Source organism: Gadus macrocephalus, chromosome 14 (genome assembly GCF_031168955.1).
Source record: "Gadus macrocephalus chromosome 14, ASM3116895v1".
Taxonomy (NCBI): Eukaryota; Metazoa; Chordata; class Actinopteri; order Gadiformes; family Gadidae; genus Gadus; species Gadus macrocephalus.
Window position 1 is genome coordinate 19,494,392 of NC_082395.1, and position 16,993 is coordinate 19,511,384.

General features: G+C 48.6%; 2 protein-coding genes across 4 annotated transcripts in view; both read left to right on the forward strand.

Annotated features, from left to right (window-relative positions):
- The window catches only part of dbndd1 (dysbindin domain containing 1), a 177,088-nt gene that overhangs the window by 10,940 nt on the left and 149,155 nt on the right, over positions 1-16,993 (forward strand). The gene's annotated exons all lie outside the window — the stretch shown is intronic.
- gse1b (Gse1 coiled-coil protein b) overlaps positions 2,490-16,993 on the forward strand; it is a 35,987-nt gene continuing 21,483 nt past the window's right edge. For 2 of the 3 annotated variants that reach the window (XM_060071439.1, XM_060071441.1), the window contains exons 1-2: positions 2,490-2,721; positions 15,249-15,446. In XM_060071439.1, the coding sequence (XP_059927422.1) occupies positions 15,251-15,446 (196 nt within the window). In that variant the 5' untranslated portion in view covers positions 2,490-2,721; positions 15,249-15,250. Of the gene's footprint in view, positions 2,722-12,374; positions 12,849-15,248; positions 15,447-16,993 lie in introns of those variants that run through there. The other variant, XM_060071440.1, reaches the window with a different exon arrangement.

Consider the following 16,993-nt stretch of genomic DNA (forward strand, 5'->3'; position numbering starts at 1 on the left):
TCGTGTGTGTGTCTGTGTGTGTGTGTGTGTGTGTGTGTGTGTGTGTGTGTGTGTGTGTGTGTGTGTGTGTGTGTGTGTTCTAGGGGCTTGCTAGGTGTGTTGACTGTGTAGGGATCAATCAGCATGATGAGCAGAATGGAGAAGAGCCGCAGGCATCCACAGGGGAGCTCTACGCCGGTCTTCCCCTGCTCTCTGAGTAGCTCTCCCAGCAAGAGGGCAAAGAGGCTTTTGCCTTCCACGGTTTGAGTGTGTGTGTGTTGTGTGTGTGTGTGTGTGTGTGTAAAGGTTGGTTGGTTATCCGTTCAGAGTACCGGAAGTCTATTGATTGGCCATTCTCATTTGCCATCTACACATTAACATTAATTTGCTGGAGCGCGCACACACACACTTTTTCTCCATGTCGAGGATTTGAAATGGTTCCCTCGGCGCCTAAATGAAGATCAGAATAATTTCCAACTACTTCTCCATTCCCTTTCTATCGCTCTTTATCGCTCTCTCTCTGTCTCTCTCGATCTCTCTGCATCTTCCCCTGGACGCCAGGGCCCAGCCGTGCGGCCGGCCTGCGTCTCCTGTGGCTGATAGATTGTAATGAATTTAACAGTCAGATCCTTCAAAAGCCTCTCAAAAGCCTAAGCCCTTTTATTAAATTAAGACAACGGTGCCCCCGGCCAGGTCCACCGCAGAGAGATAGACAGAGAGACAGATACAGACAGACAGATACAGACAGATGGACGGACGGAGAGAGATAGAGAGAGAGACGGATACAGACAGACAGATACAGACGGACAGACGGAGGGAGATAGAGAGAGTGAGTGAGAGAGAGAGAGATACAGAGACAGTGAGAGAGATAGGGAGAGAGCCTTATAGACAGAGAGAGAGAGACCGAATCAGACAGAGACAGACAGATGGAGAGAGAAAAAGAGACAGACAGAACGAGAGAGAGAGAGAGAAAGAAACAGAGAGACAGACAGACAGACAGACAGCGTGAGCAAGACATAGAGAGCTAGAGAATCAGAGAGAGAGTGAGAAAGAGTATGAGAGAGAGGCCTGGATCCTTGGGCCTGGAGAGATACAAATGATGTGGATGGGGGGAGGGGGGGGCTGGAGAATGAGCACAGGAAGGTGGTGGAGGTAAAGATGGGGAGGGGGAAGAAGGCCGGGTCAGGTGAGGGGAGGGATCCCCTGCAGGCACCCTTAGCTATAGACCTGCACCCCAGGGCTAAGGGGATGAGTAGTAATTAGGTGCAGGTTTGGCCTCGGGAGGGGGGTGTGCAATGCAAATGTGTGTTTTTAAAAGTAACGTGCTCCAGAAACTTTATGTGGAAAAGACATACATTTTTAACCATCCTGTGCCGCTTCAAAATGGCGATGTGTTCCCGTTGGTCCATATGTAAATTCTGTACGCTAGAAGCTGAGTAACAGTTATTTAACAGGAAGAACATAGCGTGTGGTAGCATGTGGCACGGCACATTCATACATTTTTTAGAACGTTTTTCCTCTGTGCGGATTATGTTAATAGTGTGCGTGTTCGTGTGCGTGTGTGTGTGTGTGTGTGTGTGTGTGTGTGTGTGTGTGTGTGTGTGTGTGTGTGTGTGTGTGTGTGTGTGTGTGTGTGTGTGTGTCCTAGGGGTGGTATAAATGTAGACAGTAGGCAGATGTGAGGCGGAGGTTCAAACACTGCACCATTAGTCAACAAAACCATACCAGCTTTACCTCTTCATAACTCTAACTCTCTCTCTCTCTCTCTGCTGGGTCAAGTATAGCTAAGGAATATGCTGTCAAATGGATAAAAAAAAGTACACAGTGAGTGTGTGGATGGATCTTTGATGTGCTCAGTTTGAACCACATTTAAAAAAGGGGGCTATGTACAATTTGCACTGCATTTATCAAACCGTCCTTAGGTACTTACAGTAAACACATGTTCTAATCCACTGTAAAATCGCTTACAACCACACAGGTCCGATTTAAGAGCTTTTGACGTGCTTCTGGTAGATTGCTGTCCTCTTGTGTACATTCTATGCAATTACACCCTACTACTACATTCCCATTTCAGGGCAAATTCAGCTTGACAATGCTGTCGTTTTGTGTAGAAGCCCCATAGTATGTATGGCTGATTCTAATATCTGCGTAAAAATGTTAAATTTTTCCTATCTCTTCATCGTCGAGCCGTCCAAACTGCCCCCCCCCCCCCCCCCCCCCTCCCCCCCCCCCTCCCCATAAAGATCATCCCAATAAAAATAACAATCCGCGTGTCTGCCTTATAGCACGCATTGTAAGCCCGACAAAGCCGCGACAATACTTCAACTTCATTCTTGTCAAACGCGGAATGTGCAGCATCGACCGTCCATTCATCTCCGTGGCTGGGGGGACAATGAGGGGTCAGCTCTGTGAAGGCGTGACGGGGGAGCAGGTGCTTGCCCCCACCCCGCCCCACCCCACCCCCCGTGTCTGTCTGTCTGTCCCCGCTCTAGAGGAAGCCCCACCTCCAAGCTCTCAGCAGCTGGCCGCCTCTCTCTCTCTCGCTCGCTCTCTCTCTCGCTCCTCCGCTCAGCAGCTCCGTCCCCGTGGCCTCGCTAGGCGTCGGAGCTTCCTGCGTGACAACAAAAGTAGTCTCTTCTCGACGGAGCTGGGAGAAAAAGCCGAAGGATGGATACGCGGTTTCACAACTAAATGAAGAATTACGAATTGATACGGATTGGAATAAGCCCGCATGTAGTTACGGTGAGTGTTTTTCCGGGTGATTACTTCGATCTCGGACACCGCCGGTTGTTCCGTGGAGGATGGTTTCGTTGAGGAAGTTATCACGATCTCGAGGAAACGTCGGTCGGGGTTCGCGAGCCAAGCCAAGCTTGTCGGCTTCACGCGCGCGTGTGCGCGCCACCACCAAGGGAAAGAGAGAGTTTAATGGAGAGAAAGAAAACGTGCCACTGTCGAAGCTGTAACAGGGCTGATGTTTCGCTTTGTGTTTTTGAAAATTCCCCACAATCGAGATATGAAACGCAGGCTATCGCCGGTCTAAAGGGCGGACAGCCCCAACAACTCCCTAATTAACGTCTTCTGACATTGTTTCCAAGAAAGACGTTTCTGGTCTGGTCCCCTCGTCTGTTATGTTAAGTATAGCCCGAAGGGTTTCTCGGGTTAAACTGTAAGCATCGCGACTGAGACACGTTGAAGTAATTGTGTCGTCAGTTTCTTAAGTCGGTCGATAAAAAAAAAAAAAAAAGATGAAGATCATAAGACACAGTCTAGTCGGTATGCTTTGACGTCACGATATATGGTCTACTGTACAGCTATTGCCTGATGGAGTAGGCCTATTGATTGCGGTGGTGTTGTTACATGGGTGACCGTTTGGTGTGCCCGAGGTGGGGGTTGGTCTTCGTGTGTGTGTGTGTGTGTGTGTGTGTGTGTGTGTGTGTGTGTGTGTGTGTGTGTGTGTGTGTGTGTGTGTGTGTGTGTGTGTGTGTGTGTGATGCCACTAGAAACAGTGGATGTCGGCGCCTGCAGTTAACAGGAAGAGCGCCGGTTGGCGCACAGGAGCGCGTGAGAAGTGTTTCGACATAGAACACACACACACACACACACACACACACACACAGTTTTGCTTATTATACACATAATTGGTCCTAAATCGGGTTGCAGACAGTGTTTATACAACAGCCAGAATAAGGACGGAATTAAAGGCTGCTTTTAGTGTGCCAAGATGTCACTTGGTAACAGAATGTTTTCAAATGTCCTATTAAGTAAAAAAAAAAAAGACTCACTTGTCTCAACATAGGCAGATAGATTATATAGATAGCTGAACTCGCTACACACTTAAAAGGATCCATAAAACAACACACAAGAAAGGGGAACATAAACACTTCGGTTGAACCAGCCAGCAGTTCTTAACCTGTCACAGAAACCACAGGTCCCACTGAAGTTGGCGCAGAGTGCACCCCAGTAGACGCGGAGGTGCTGCTTTACTGTACCATTAACCCGCTCTGACACTGGGTGTCTGGGGCAGACGGCAGCTGGGGTGGTGCAGGGTACTGGTGACAGTTTGTCTGTGGCAACAGCACCTGGTTGTGTTTAGAGAGTGATTAGGATAGTCCCTAGCAGCCCCCCACACACACACACACACATGCACACACACACTCCAGTACTGTTGACACAGGGACACCGGACCTAAAGGTGACCCGTTTTGCATATTCCTTATCGACAGCCCATCCTAATGGTTTTGAATGGCGCTGGCTATAAACCTTGATGTTTGCATTGAGTTTACATAGTGGGCCCTGGTTGGAAGACTGGGATGTGTTAGACTTGGCTGGGCTTGGATTTGACTCGCAGTACAACAATGTCCTAAGGTGGTATGAAAATGTGGTTGTACTCTTTATTGTGCGTGTGTTTGTGTGTGCGCTTGACTAGAAAACCACTGTAGTGTGTTTGGGTAATGAGGGTTTTACACATCAACAGACATAGCTTTGAGTCCTTCTTTCTTGACTTTCTGTGTCCGGCAAAACAGGCCACATTGTGATGTATTTTTTGTGCGTGCATTGTGTTTGTGTATCTGTATACCTTTTGTGCGTGTGCAAGTGTGTGATCAAGCCTAACCTGCTCTGTGAGCTGGTCTTTGTAACCGTTTGTTGACACCCACACACATTACCCATCCGTGTGTCACCTGGCCTTACACTTGAGCTTCTACATATGCGTGTGTGTGTGTGTGTGCGCGCGCGCGCGTGTTTTGACATATTCACAGCCGCACATTATGTGGCCATTTAGTCATCCAATAGTCATTGTTAATCAGTGTCATCTTCGTCCTTTTATCAAACAAAGGGGAATATGAGTCACGTCAACCTAATATGGAGACCACATCTTTTGGTTCTCCGGAATTTGTATTTTCCGGAGAATATGGATTTACATGCAGCGCTTCATACATGCAACAAATAAAAATTAAGACTTAATTAAAAAAAAAAAATTGTCAAAAGAATAGCCTATTTATAATAACCCTGACTATTATTCTATTAAGCCATAGTTCAGACACTTAATGATAGGGCCTCTTAGCTTAGCAATGATAGGGCCTCTTCCCTTAGCATGGTAGGCATCATCATCAGCCTTATAATCTTGGTTCAGACGGCAAATGTCTGTACAGAAGGTGTGGAATAGCCATCGATGTCTCCATCTCACTCTCTCTTTCTCTCTCTTTTCACTCTCCTGTGTGTGTGTGTGTGTGTGTGTGTGTGTGTGTGTGTGTGTGTGTGTGTGTGTGTGTGTGTGTGTGTGTGTGTGTGTGTGTGTGTGTGTGTGTGTGTGTGTGTGTGTGTGTGTGTGTGTGTGTGACAAGCAGATGCTATCAGTCACCTGATCTGCCCCAGCATGTCTTGGGAACAGGACACCTGACCTCTCACTGATCTACACACACACACACACACACACACACTCTTCATGTAAGAAGACCTCATTTGGAGTTTATCCCCGTTTCACTATGTTACACCTTTTTTATCATCTACATGTTTGAGTTCACGTTCTCTCATTCTTCCATACTATTTGGTCATCTAGTAACACCCTCTCTATTATGCTGATGCTTCTTATTAGAGGTTGGCTCTTAATTAAGATGGACAACACATTGTCAATCAGGGGCATATATGTAAACCTCAGAAATTAAATCTTTGTGTGTTTGTTTTCGCTGCTGATGTATGTGCAATGAAAGCCCTTGCTCTGATAAGCGCCTTCCACACACACACAAAGACACACAAACAGTTCATGTGGTTGGTTGTGTGTGTCTTTACAAATTACTTTCACTGTGAAGTCACATTGTAGTCTCCTAATGTGCTCCCCTTAATGTGTTACTGGCTTAACTTTAAGCAGCTATCTACTGTGTGTGTGTGTGTGTGTGTGTGTGTGTGTGTGTGTGTGTGTGTGTGTGTGTGTGTGTGTGTGTGTGTGTGTGTGTGTGTGTGTGTGTGTGTGTGTGTGTGTGTGTGTGTGTGTGTGTGTGTGTTTTCATGTTGCTAAATGTCCATCCGTGTGCTACCTTGTCATCACACTTGTGTGAACGGGGTCAGACGTGTGTGAAGGGAAGTCAAGTCTTTCATCTTGGGGTTTGTAATCGGCTTAAGGATGAAGCTCAACGCCTGTAGTCCCTGTAAACCGCCAGCGTTCCTCTATGCACAGGCCTGTCCAAGGCCCACATAGCCCTCAGAACCGCCTGGACCGGTCCTCTCCTTCTTCCTCTGTATGCTAACTCCTATTTTCGGTCCTCCATCAATACTATTACGCGAGAATAAAAAAAGAAACAAAAATAATCAACGGGGAACCTAATTAATAAAAAATCGTATTTGCAGAGATTTGTATTTGCCAAGCATGTCCAATCCGGTGGTAACCCCCTCTGTGACTCGATGGATTCCCATTGAATAACAATACCTTCAAGCAGTGGCCCCTGTTCGAGAAAGCCATGCTTTCTCTAAGAGAAAGATAATGATATAATCCTTCTTTTCTTTGTGTGTGGTATTTACATAGCAGGACTTGTTAAAATGATTAAGAGTTGAGGTGTTGGGGATTTCTTCCCTCTGTTCATTTGCAAATGCCTGTTTATCGAATAAACCACCCTCAGTTTAGGCCTAGGTGATGGCTGTTGATCAAGTCAATCCCATAATAGTATACTAATGGTCAATGATTTATTTTATATAAGTGTGTGTGTGTGTGCGTGTGCTCGTGCGTGTGTGTGTTACACAGACACAGAGGGTTCAGGGCTGGGAAGAGCAGAGTGAATGCTAATTACACAATCATATCCCGACTGATTCCTTCAGAGAGAGAGATAAGGACTGAGATCAGGATGTGGAGAGAGAAAGAAGATGTGATTTGCGCATGTGATTATATAGAATACATTTACATAAGAGCAGTTGGCTGCTCATCTGCACAGTAAAGACAGAGGGAGACAGAAGGAGAGGGAAGGCACATGTGTTACATCCTAATGTAATGCAGTGTGTGTGTGTGTACATTAGCGTGTGTGTTTGTGTATCACAGGTGCAGAAATGGCGATAAGCGCTTCTGTGGCTCTGTTGCATGTGTGCAAATATTTATTTGCTGTTCCCACGTGCCATGCGTGTGTGTGTGTGTGTGTGTGTGTGTGTGTGTGTTTGTGTGCTTGATTGTTTCTCTGCCTCCTGCATTGTGTGTGTGTGTGTGTGTGTGTGTGTGTGTGTGTGTGTGTGTGTGTGTGTGTGTGTGTGTGTGTGTGTGTGTGTGTGTGTGTGTGTGTGTGTGTGTGTGTGTGTGTGTGTGTGTGTGTGTGTCCATACCTGTGTAAGACTGACAGGTGAAGAGGGAGATGGAGACTGGTCGGTAATTCTTGCTTTAAGCCACCAGATTCACAGGCCAAACACTAGACTCAAGTGTTTGGTTTAGCCCTTGGACTTCCCCTTGTCTGCTGGTTTGTGTGTGAGCAATGCATGCGTGCACTCGTGTACGTAGAGCACAGCAGAGAGAATGAGTTACTGGTGTGTGTGTGTGTGTGTGTGTGTGTGTGTGTGTGTGTGTGTTCACACCTTTTTGGAATCATGGTGAGGCGTAACCAGACTTTACTGTTTTACGCCTACGCTGATGTGAGACATGAGAGCCCACAAAGACGCACACACGTGTGTGTGTGTTTGTGTGTGTGTGTTTGTGTGTGTGTGTGTGTGTGTGTGTGTGTATGTGTGTGTGTAATTAGTAGACCAAGGCAGTGGAGGCTGGGGGGGAAAGGAGAGTGTATTTTCTATTCCTTTCCTCAAGACACAGCACTGGTGCATGCATACCTGCTGGATTTAATAAAGAACCAGCTAACGTACTCAACTCACAGAGTGCCAACAACCACAGAGATATCCAGATCAGCCACAATTCCTCCCAAGGCAATTGGTACCAATAGTGTGACCGTGGACGCCTCTGAGCAGACACACTCAGAAACCAGAAGGGTTTAAGGAACCTCTGACTTTGTGGTCGAAAGTTCAGAATAGCACGGAAGATGATTTGCATTTTAAATAATTTTCGTGCAGAGTGTCGGACATCTACAGACCTGAGAGATAGATACTTAGAGGCATAATTAACTTAACTTCTTTGTCCTCCCATAAGGGTTGTGTGAGTTTCCCAAATTAAACAAAATCGCCCTCAGACAAGGGAAGATGGAGTGCTGGGTGCATATCTACACAGAGAGAGGCACATAGACACAGAGAACAGGGGACACAGATACACACACACACACTGACAGTGAGGAACATGCTGAGATACCGGCTCTGCTTAATGATATAGTACATCTATGTTTGCTTATACAGTCGTGCGTACTAGGTGCTTTGGTTTGAGAGTTGATTGAGTGAGTGGAGAGAGCTAAAGCTCACTAATGCTCATCCTAACTTGCCTCCTACCCATTTGCTTTCCTTTCCCTGTTCTCTCGAATTTTGTTCTCGTTCTGCTGCAAGACGAACCGCGGTTTCGAGGGTTCCTTTGATCACTTTTTCACACCCACCAACACGCACGTACGTTTGGTAGTGCCCGAGGGGAGATTGCACTGACAACTCATTACAGATGTCAAACAAACCTGCACAACCTGAGCTGGTTTATCCTGCTTTGTGTGTTTGTGTGTGTGTGTGTGTGTGTGTGTGTGTGATATATACCAACCACATTATGAGTATCTTCAGCATGTGACTTTCTCAAGACGCCCCGTTACCCAGCTTCCCCTCACACTGAGAGCAAACCACACCACGAGTTTCCCGGATTCCTCCAAATTGTTTAACTACTGCTCCAGTTCTCCCAGTAGTTAAAGTTCAATATTTGTTCTATTTTTACTGTAACTTCAGAATCCATGATGTCAAACGTATCCAGTTATCACTTGCTTCAAGGTGGTTCCATAATAGATTCAGAATATTTTGTCATCTGTAGATAGCTCCCTCCCTCCCTCTCTCCCCTCCTCCCTCCCTCTCTCCCTCACTCCCCTCCTCCCTGGCATAGCGGTAAGCCCCCGAGGCCTGGATGTCTTCAGACCCCCAGCAGCAGTCAATCAGCCGCGGCCTAGCTGTGGAAGTCTGTCTGCTCACCACACCACACCAAACGGCCACTCCTACGAGGGGGAGCCCTCAGGAAGCAACCCATAAATACCCCGCCCCAATACGACTACTACTACTACTACTACTACTGACCCGGGGCCAAAAGAGAGCCCATCATGCTGTGCACCGAGGAGCCGTTCTGGCCTGGTCCTGACCTGGCCTGGCCTGGAAGGTTGCCTGGATCAGATAGGGAATAGCGTTGCGCTGCTAGTTTTAACGAGCTGATAGGCAAATCCCTTCCTGGTTAAAGATTAACCACCCTCTAGAGCTGCCACTGCATTATCTTCATGCTGGCCTGGGCACACAGGAGCCAAGAGGATTTACTCCCCCTCCCTCCCTGCCTCCCTTACTCTATCGCTCTCTCTGTCTCTCCCCCGCTCTCTCTCTCTCTGTCTCTCTCTCTCTCTCTCTCTCTCGCTCTCGCTCTGTCTCTCTCTCTCTCTCTCTCTCTCTGTCTCTCTCCCTGTCTCTCTCGCTCTGTCTCTCTCTCTCTGTCTCTCTCCCTCCCTCTGTCTCTCTGTCTCTCCCTCCCTCCCTCTCTCTCCCTCCCTCCCTCCCTCTCTCTCTCTCTCTCTCTGTCTCTGTCTCTGTCTGTCTGTCTCTCTCTCTCTCTCTCAGTCTCTCTCTCTCTCTCTGTCTCTCTCTGTCTCTCTCTGTCTCTCTCCCTCTCTGTCTCTCTCTCTCTGTCTCTCTCTCTCTTCCTACATGTCTATGTCAAAGAGAGCCAGAAAGGGTAATCTGCATTCCAGCCAACAGAATGTTGGAAAAGTGTGGCTGTGTGTTTGTTGGTGTGTTAATGATCCGCTTTCCTCCCAGTGGGGTGTTAAGACTTTGTGTTTACTGTATGTCATCTAGCTGTAGAGAGCTGCTGTCCTGTGCATGTGTGTGTGTTCCGTGTGAGGTTGCGTGGGCTCCTGTACGCGAATATATGTTCATGTGTACTGTCTTCTATATGTGTGGATGCCTGTTGTGTGTGTGTGTGTGTGTGTGTGTGTGTGTGTGTGTGCGTGTGCGTGCGTGTGCGTGCGTGCGTGTGCGTGTGCGTGCGTGCGTGTGCGTGCACGTGCTTCAACCGGCATTCCTTTTTCCAACTACTTTGTTTTGTTTTCCCTTGGGCTGTAACAACACTCAAAGGGTTAATTACACCAGGAGCCGGGGCGTTTAACAGATTCCTTTAACCCTTAGGCGGTCTGAAAGAGCCGACGCTACTGTGCTTAATAATCCCCTCCCAAGATGGCTCCTTGAAAGACCATGAAAACCCACATATATACCCTTTATTTAAGCAAAGGCCTGGCTTCTATTTGAGTGGTATAATCTCGCCCGTATTAGGTACAGCTACCCTTGTTTTATTGTTTGAGTATCGCTGGATAGCAAGGCATTGTAAGTAGGTTTCCCTTTACTGTAAGAAGTCTCCATCTGCTGGACGTTTCGAGGATTGTATGAAAGCGTTTGTGCTGAATGAATTGGTCTTTTCTTTCTGATACTAATGGAATTTTGCAATTTACTCATATGATTAGTATTTCCTTTGCTACTAGTCTCTCATTATCTTTCTTAGCGGCTTGTGTTGCAATCAAGTCCTCGTTAAGTTCAGAATTTCCGACACATAAATTAAACACAACCTTTCCGTACTGCTTTTAAGTCCCTCCTTGTTTTGCTAACACTCCCACTAAAGATATTAGCGTGGTGACAAGGGCCTGGTTGTGCCTCTAATCCGATCGGGTGAGCATGTTAATCCCTTGTCTTCAAGTGGTGATTGCGTTCGACGCCTCGCCTCGGCCAGATGGAGAAATAAAAAGTGCAGTTTATTTTACCCTGTTTCTCAGCGGCACTCTATCTACGGTGGCCTGCTGTGTCTTGTTGTGTTGCGGCCCACAGCAACTGGGAGTGAATGGGCTCCTTATCTGTCAACATGATGTTAGCAGAGAGAGAGAGAGAGAGAGAGAGAGAGAGAGAGAGAGAGAGAGAGAGAGAGAGAGAGAGAGAGAGAGAGAGAGAGAGAGAGAGAGAGAGAGAGAGAGAGAGAGAGAGAGAGAGAGAGAGAGAGAGAGAGAGAGACCGCGCCGTGTGCTTCCTCCAGAGTGGCCGATAGGGAGGGGGTTGGGGGGAGAGAAGGATGAAAGAGAAGGAAGGAGAGTGTTGGAGGGGAAGAGGGGATGGAAGAGAGAGGGGGGGGGGGAAACAGGAAGCAAGGGGACGAAGCATCGATATGTGGGGGGGGGGCAGGGGACTGGTGTGTCGTGTTGTCTCAGAGGAGCTAGAGCGTGGCCTAAGAAACAGAAAGGAGCTTTGTTGAGAAGTGGCTCTTGGCACACCACTGGCCACCATGTTGCTTTGCTTCATAAGTAGGTCTATCTCTCTCTATCGGCCACTCTGGAGGAAGCACACGGCTTGGCCTGAGTCTCTCTCTCTCTCTCTCTCTCTCTCTCTCTCTCTCTCTCTCTCTCTCTCTCTCTCTCTCTCTCACATAGTTTCTCGCAATTCATCAAGCTCCTCTAAACTCATCTCCCACTCTTCCTCTCAGTCTCTCTGTATCTCTCTCTCGTTGTCTCTTTCTCTCTCTCGATCGTCTCTCTTCGTTGCGCTGGCCTTCTCACTGTTTGGATAGGAGTATCAGGTGGCGGAAGGAGGAAGTGACTACAGAACCTGCTCATTCACACCCCAGCGAAGACACAACATCAGGGAGGAAGTGGACTCGCTATTTAACACTGACCACATCGAACAATACTGCGTTGTGTGGTTCTGTGTGTGACAACGATGTGTGTTTGCCGAATGCCACTTCAGTTTTTAGACTTGGAGGGGGAGAGAAATTGATTCCGACTCGGTGGGTTAGCTCACTTGTGCTGCAGGGCCTGACACAGGCCAGGACAAGTCTCCCTCTCAGGCTCTCTCTCGCTCGCGCTCTCTCTCTCGTGCTCTCTCGCTCCCTCTCTGACGCTCTTTCCACACAAACACACAGACAGACACAGTTTATCTTCCCCCACCCTCGCTCACCCACTATGGGGTCAGATCTGATGACCGACCCTGTGTGGGAAAAAAAAAGAGAAGAAGTGGATGACACATCCACACACACAGATGCACACACCACCTTCGAGCGCCTCCTCCTCCTCCTCTTCCTCCCCCTCCTCCTCCCCCCGGGACCCCTCCCCTAAGTGCCCCCATGGCAGGGCATGCATGCCTCTGTCTGTTATCTGCAAATGGCTGAGGAATTATAGGTTGGGGGGGGTGGGGGTGGGGGGGGGGGCAGGTCGTCATGTGACATCGTAGCAGCTGCTGGGCTAAGAATTTCTGTTTTCTCATCAAGGGAGGGAGAGAGAGAGCCAGCAAGACAGAGAGAGATAGAGAGAGAGAGAGAGAGGTAGAGAGCAGGGCAGGGTGAGCGAGCCAAGCAGTAGAGTGTGAGTGAGGGAGCCAGAGAGAGAGAGAGAGAGAGAGAGGGAGCGAGCAAGTGAGGAGGACACGGATAGGCAGAGTGCGTGTGTGTGTGTGTGTGTGTGTGTGTGTGTGTGTGTGTGTGTGTGTGTGTGTGTTTTGTTAGATAAGCTCCAAACTGTTCTTTGAGAGAGAGAGGGAGAGGGGGAGAGGGGGGGAGAGAGAGAGAGGGGGGGAGGTTCGGGCGGCAGATAGAGGCGATACTAGAGAGCGACAGAGAGAGAGGAGGTGGAGGAGGTGGAGGAGCAGCAGGAGGAGGAGAGGAAGATGCGGTGTGTCCTGCTGGGTAGGGGCTCTGTGTGGCGGGCTGGGCTCAGCAGGAAGATGCAGCCATGGGAGACTGATGACGCTCCGCTCCTTTGTACAGTAAGGAGCCTCCGTCGGGCTTTCCGTCTCTCTCTCGCTCCGCCTGTGTCATCTGGCCATGCTTGCGTGTCTGTGTGTGCGGGATTACCTGTTTCTATTGTTTGTGTTGTTTGTTTTTTGTCGGTGTAGCCTTGTATGTGTGTGTGGGTGTTTTAAAGTGTATGTGTTCAAAAAGGTATTTGTACATGATTCAGGTTATACCAGTGTGTTTCTTAGCGTTCGCAATCTGGTGGTCTGCGCGTGTGTGTGTGTGTGTGTGCAGGGGAGCATGTGTGTGGGACGGTGGACTGGGTCTGCGTGTCTCCCCCGGAGGTGGTGAGCTCTGAACTCTGAGCCGTGCTCTATCTCTCTGGCCGTGGACGTATCTGTCTTCTTTTGTGTGTGAACACTTCCTGGTTCTCATACAGTTGAATGGTCAGTGACTATCTAAAGAGGTGTGTGTGTGTGTGTGTGTGTGTGTGTGTGTGTGTGTGTGTGTGTGTGTGTGTGTGTGTGTGTGTGTGTGTGTGTGTGTGTGTGTGTGTGTGTGTGTGTGTGTGTGTGTGTGTGTGTGTGTGCGCTCTCAGTGCTGGGCTGGATCGAGGCATGAATACTTAGACGGCCTGTTTGCTTATATGCAATTCTTTCACCATTGGTTATTTGTCTTTCTGTGTGTGTGTGTGTTTGTGTCTCCATGCGCTGTGCGCACACATGTGGGTATGGGTCTGTGTGTGTGCCCTGTTAGAGTGTGTGTGTGTGTGTGTGTATAAGACTGAATGTCGGGCGGGCTGTGCGGTGGTGTGAGTGTGTAAAGACAGTAGTCATTGTTGATTCCATGATTAATTGTCGGTGGGTTCACTCAGAGGGTACTGGGCGATTGGAAGGTCAGGCAGAGCAATGCTGAGGTAGAACACACTTATTCATTGTTTTACACATGCACGCACACGCAGCTCTGTGTGTGTGTGTGTATGTGTGTCCGTGTGTGTGTGTGTGTGAGAGAGAGAAAACGGCACCTCTTTAATGTCTCTGGGCTAGTCCAATATGTAATTCCAACTCGTATAATTGTAGTATTGATATTCTGTTAGTGAACAGAACAGAGCACTCCCAGCTTGTGTGTCTGTCGGCGTGTGTGGGTGGGTTTCTTCTTCTTGTGTGCGTGTGCATGTCTGGGATTGTGGTTACTGTGTGTCTGCCAGAGGATAGACATAGACATGGAATGTAAACAGTGTGTGTGTGTGTGTGTGTGTGTGTGTGTGTGTGTGTGTGTGTGTGTGTGTGTGTGTGTGTGTGTGTGTGTGTGTGTGTGTGTGTGTGTGTGTGTGTGTTAATGGAATGGTTAATCCCCCTATTTCTTCACCAACATTCCATATGAACCTAGAGCCACCTCCACACAGGAAGTCATACCTCACATCAGCATGTGTGTGTGCCTGAGTATTTATGTCTGTGTGTGTGTGTGTGGGTTGAAGTAAGCAAGGCTACCGCGGACCACTCAGTCATTCATACATTCCACTGACCAACGCACTGTAAAAGTGTCACCTTTCGCTAGACACACACAGAATCACAAACATAAACACACACTCAAAGGGCAGAAGTACTCTTTGCCCTAAAGCTACTAAAAGGTCAATATAAGCCTGGAGACACAACGAATACACAAACAGAAGTAAAGAATATCGGGTCGTAAATCATAAGCGATTTCAAGTCGTTTGTTTGTTTGGTTTACACGGACAAACATGATTAATATGTAGTAATATGATATAAAGGCACAATGGATGCACTTCTTAGTTGTAGAGGAATGCTTCCTCATGACAGGAGCAGTATTTGTGTGAATCATGTTTTGAGCCCAGCATCCTAGCATCCAGAACTGTAAATTCCTAATTTTGGTTGGTTGAATACTGCTGCTGGTCACATTATTGTGCAACCAATCAGTGGAGAGAGGTGTGTGTTTGTGTGTGTGTGCGTGTGCGTGTGCGCCTAGTCTCCTGGTGACCTGGTCCCAGCATGCCGGGCGCTGTGAACTGGGGCAGACGGGAAAGACTGCTCACTGATCCAGCCTCCTCACCTCACCTCTGACCCTCAGCCAATAGACCAACGACCCTCCCCCCCCCATCCCATAATATACACACACAGTCCACTCCATTCCACCAATCCCTGGCCGTGCAGCTGTCACACGTAGACAGACAGCCCAAGGCTCGGTTGAGGGCTCACTTCTAGGAATCGGGTCTTATCCTATTTACATGCTTCCCTGCCATGTGAGTGGTTGAATGGGTCATCCTGAAGGGTGCGTTTGTACTGACACCCGTGGCCCCACTATTAGTGGGATCAGTCAACACAGGCCTAGCCTATTGTGACCCTAAACGCAACGTTGATCATGAATCAATGACTAATCAATTCCCTTTTTTTGCTCCTCCCTTCTCCTCTCAGGCATGAGCCATGAGCCAAAGTCACCATCTTTAGGAATGATCTCCACGGCGACTCGTACCACGGCAACGGTCAGCCCCCTCACCCCCTCACCTCTCAACGGCTCCATCGTAGCCAATGGGAGCCCGGCTGCCCAGTCGGCTCACTCCGGATTCGCTGCAGCCCTCCGTAAACTGGCAAAACAAGCCGAAGAGCCTCGAGGTGAGCGCACGCACGCACACACACACACAGACAAACAGACACACATGCACACGCACACAATACACACGCACGCACACACACAAACGCACACAAACGCCCACAAACGCACACTCTAATGGCAACACCTGTGTGGACAGGCTTCTCCCCAAAGGTAAGCCCTGGGACCATGTGACTCTCCACCCTGACCTTTAATCTTTGACCTTCAGATCCTTAATGGGTTAAGACGGATGCGAGCCACTTAAATGGCGGCGCTTTGTGTGTGGATGTGTGCCTCAGGTGGGCGTCTCCGGGGCATTGCTGTCGCTTGTACCTTTTGTACATTTACAGGTACATTGTGGTCCGACGGCTAAAGGGTTAGCACCCCTTAGCGCAGGGCTGCTAATAGCACTGGAGTGGTATCCACACAGGATTGAATTAGCCTAGCATCCCTTGAGATATCGAGACAAGCAGGAGCCGTGCTTGCTGGCCCAGTTATGTGTATGTGTGTGTGTGTGTGTGTGTGTGTGTGCACGTGCGTGTTTGTGTGTGCGCGTGCGTGTTTGAAACGTGTGATTGAATTCCCAGCTCTCAGAGCTCCGCTGTTAGCATGAATATGATGTAAGCGTCATGTGGCGGGGTGAGAAGTTTACAAAGGCAGCTTTTCTAATTGGGACAGGATCATATGACCCTACAACACTCACTTATACTCCCCACAGCTTACACACGAGCACGTACGCACAGACACACACACATGCGCGCACACACACACGGTCCCATCCCATTCCTTTCTATTTGACAGATTTACCAGGAATATATACACATTTGTGTGTGTGTGTGTGTGTGTGTGTGTGTGTGTGTGTGTGTGTGTGTGTGTGTGTGTGTGTGTGTGTGTGTGTGTGTGTGTGTGTGTGTGTGTGTGTGTGTGTGTGTGTGTGTGTGTGTGTGTGTGTGTGTGTGTGTGTGTGAGGCGCGTGTTATTGTGTGTTAGCGTGTGCGTCTGTGTGTGAGCCAACTGAGCATGTGTGTGTGTGGCCTCATGCACCAGGTCCACAAAGGGCCTTCTAACCCAGCTGTCCAGCCAGGCTCTGGGTCTCTTCATCAGGCTCTCCCAACTCTTCCTCCCCTGTCTCCCCCCTGGCTCTCCCTCCATCCCTCCCTTCCTGGCAAGGAACCTGGAAATGAATCATTAAGGGGGGAAGAGAGATGGAGGGAGTGAAGTTAAAGAATGAGCTAAACAAAGGGAACACACTCTCTCTCTCTCTCTCTCTCTCTCGCTCTCTTTCTCTCTCTCTCTTTGTCTCTCGCTCCCTCTCTCCATATCTTTTAGATGTGCCAGCTCCAATATACAGTCACTCAAACTTCTCCAACAGCAAATCCATTATCATCCTCTCTTCTCCACACACACACACACACACACACACACACACACACACAGGCTCCCTTCCTTGATTTAACCGTTGTTTTAGTTCACATCAGATCACTCATCGCCGGGTGAACACGATGAATGTGCTGGGTCAGGCACTCTTTCCATCGTGTGGCACGCCGTTGCGTCCGCATATGGACTTAAG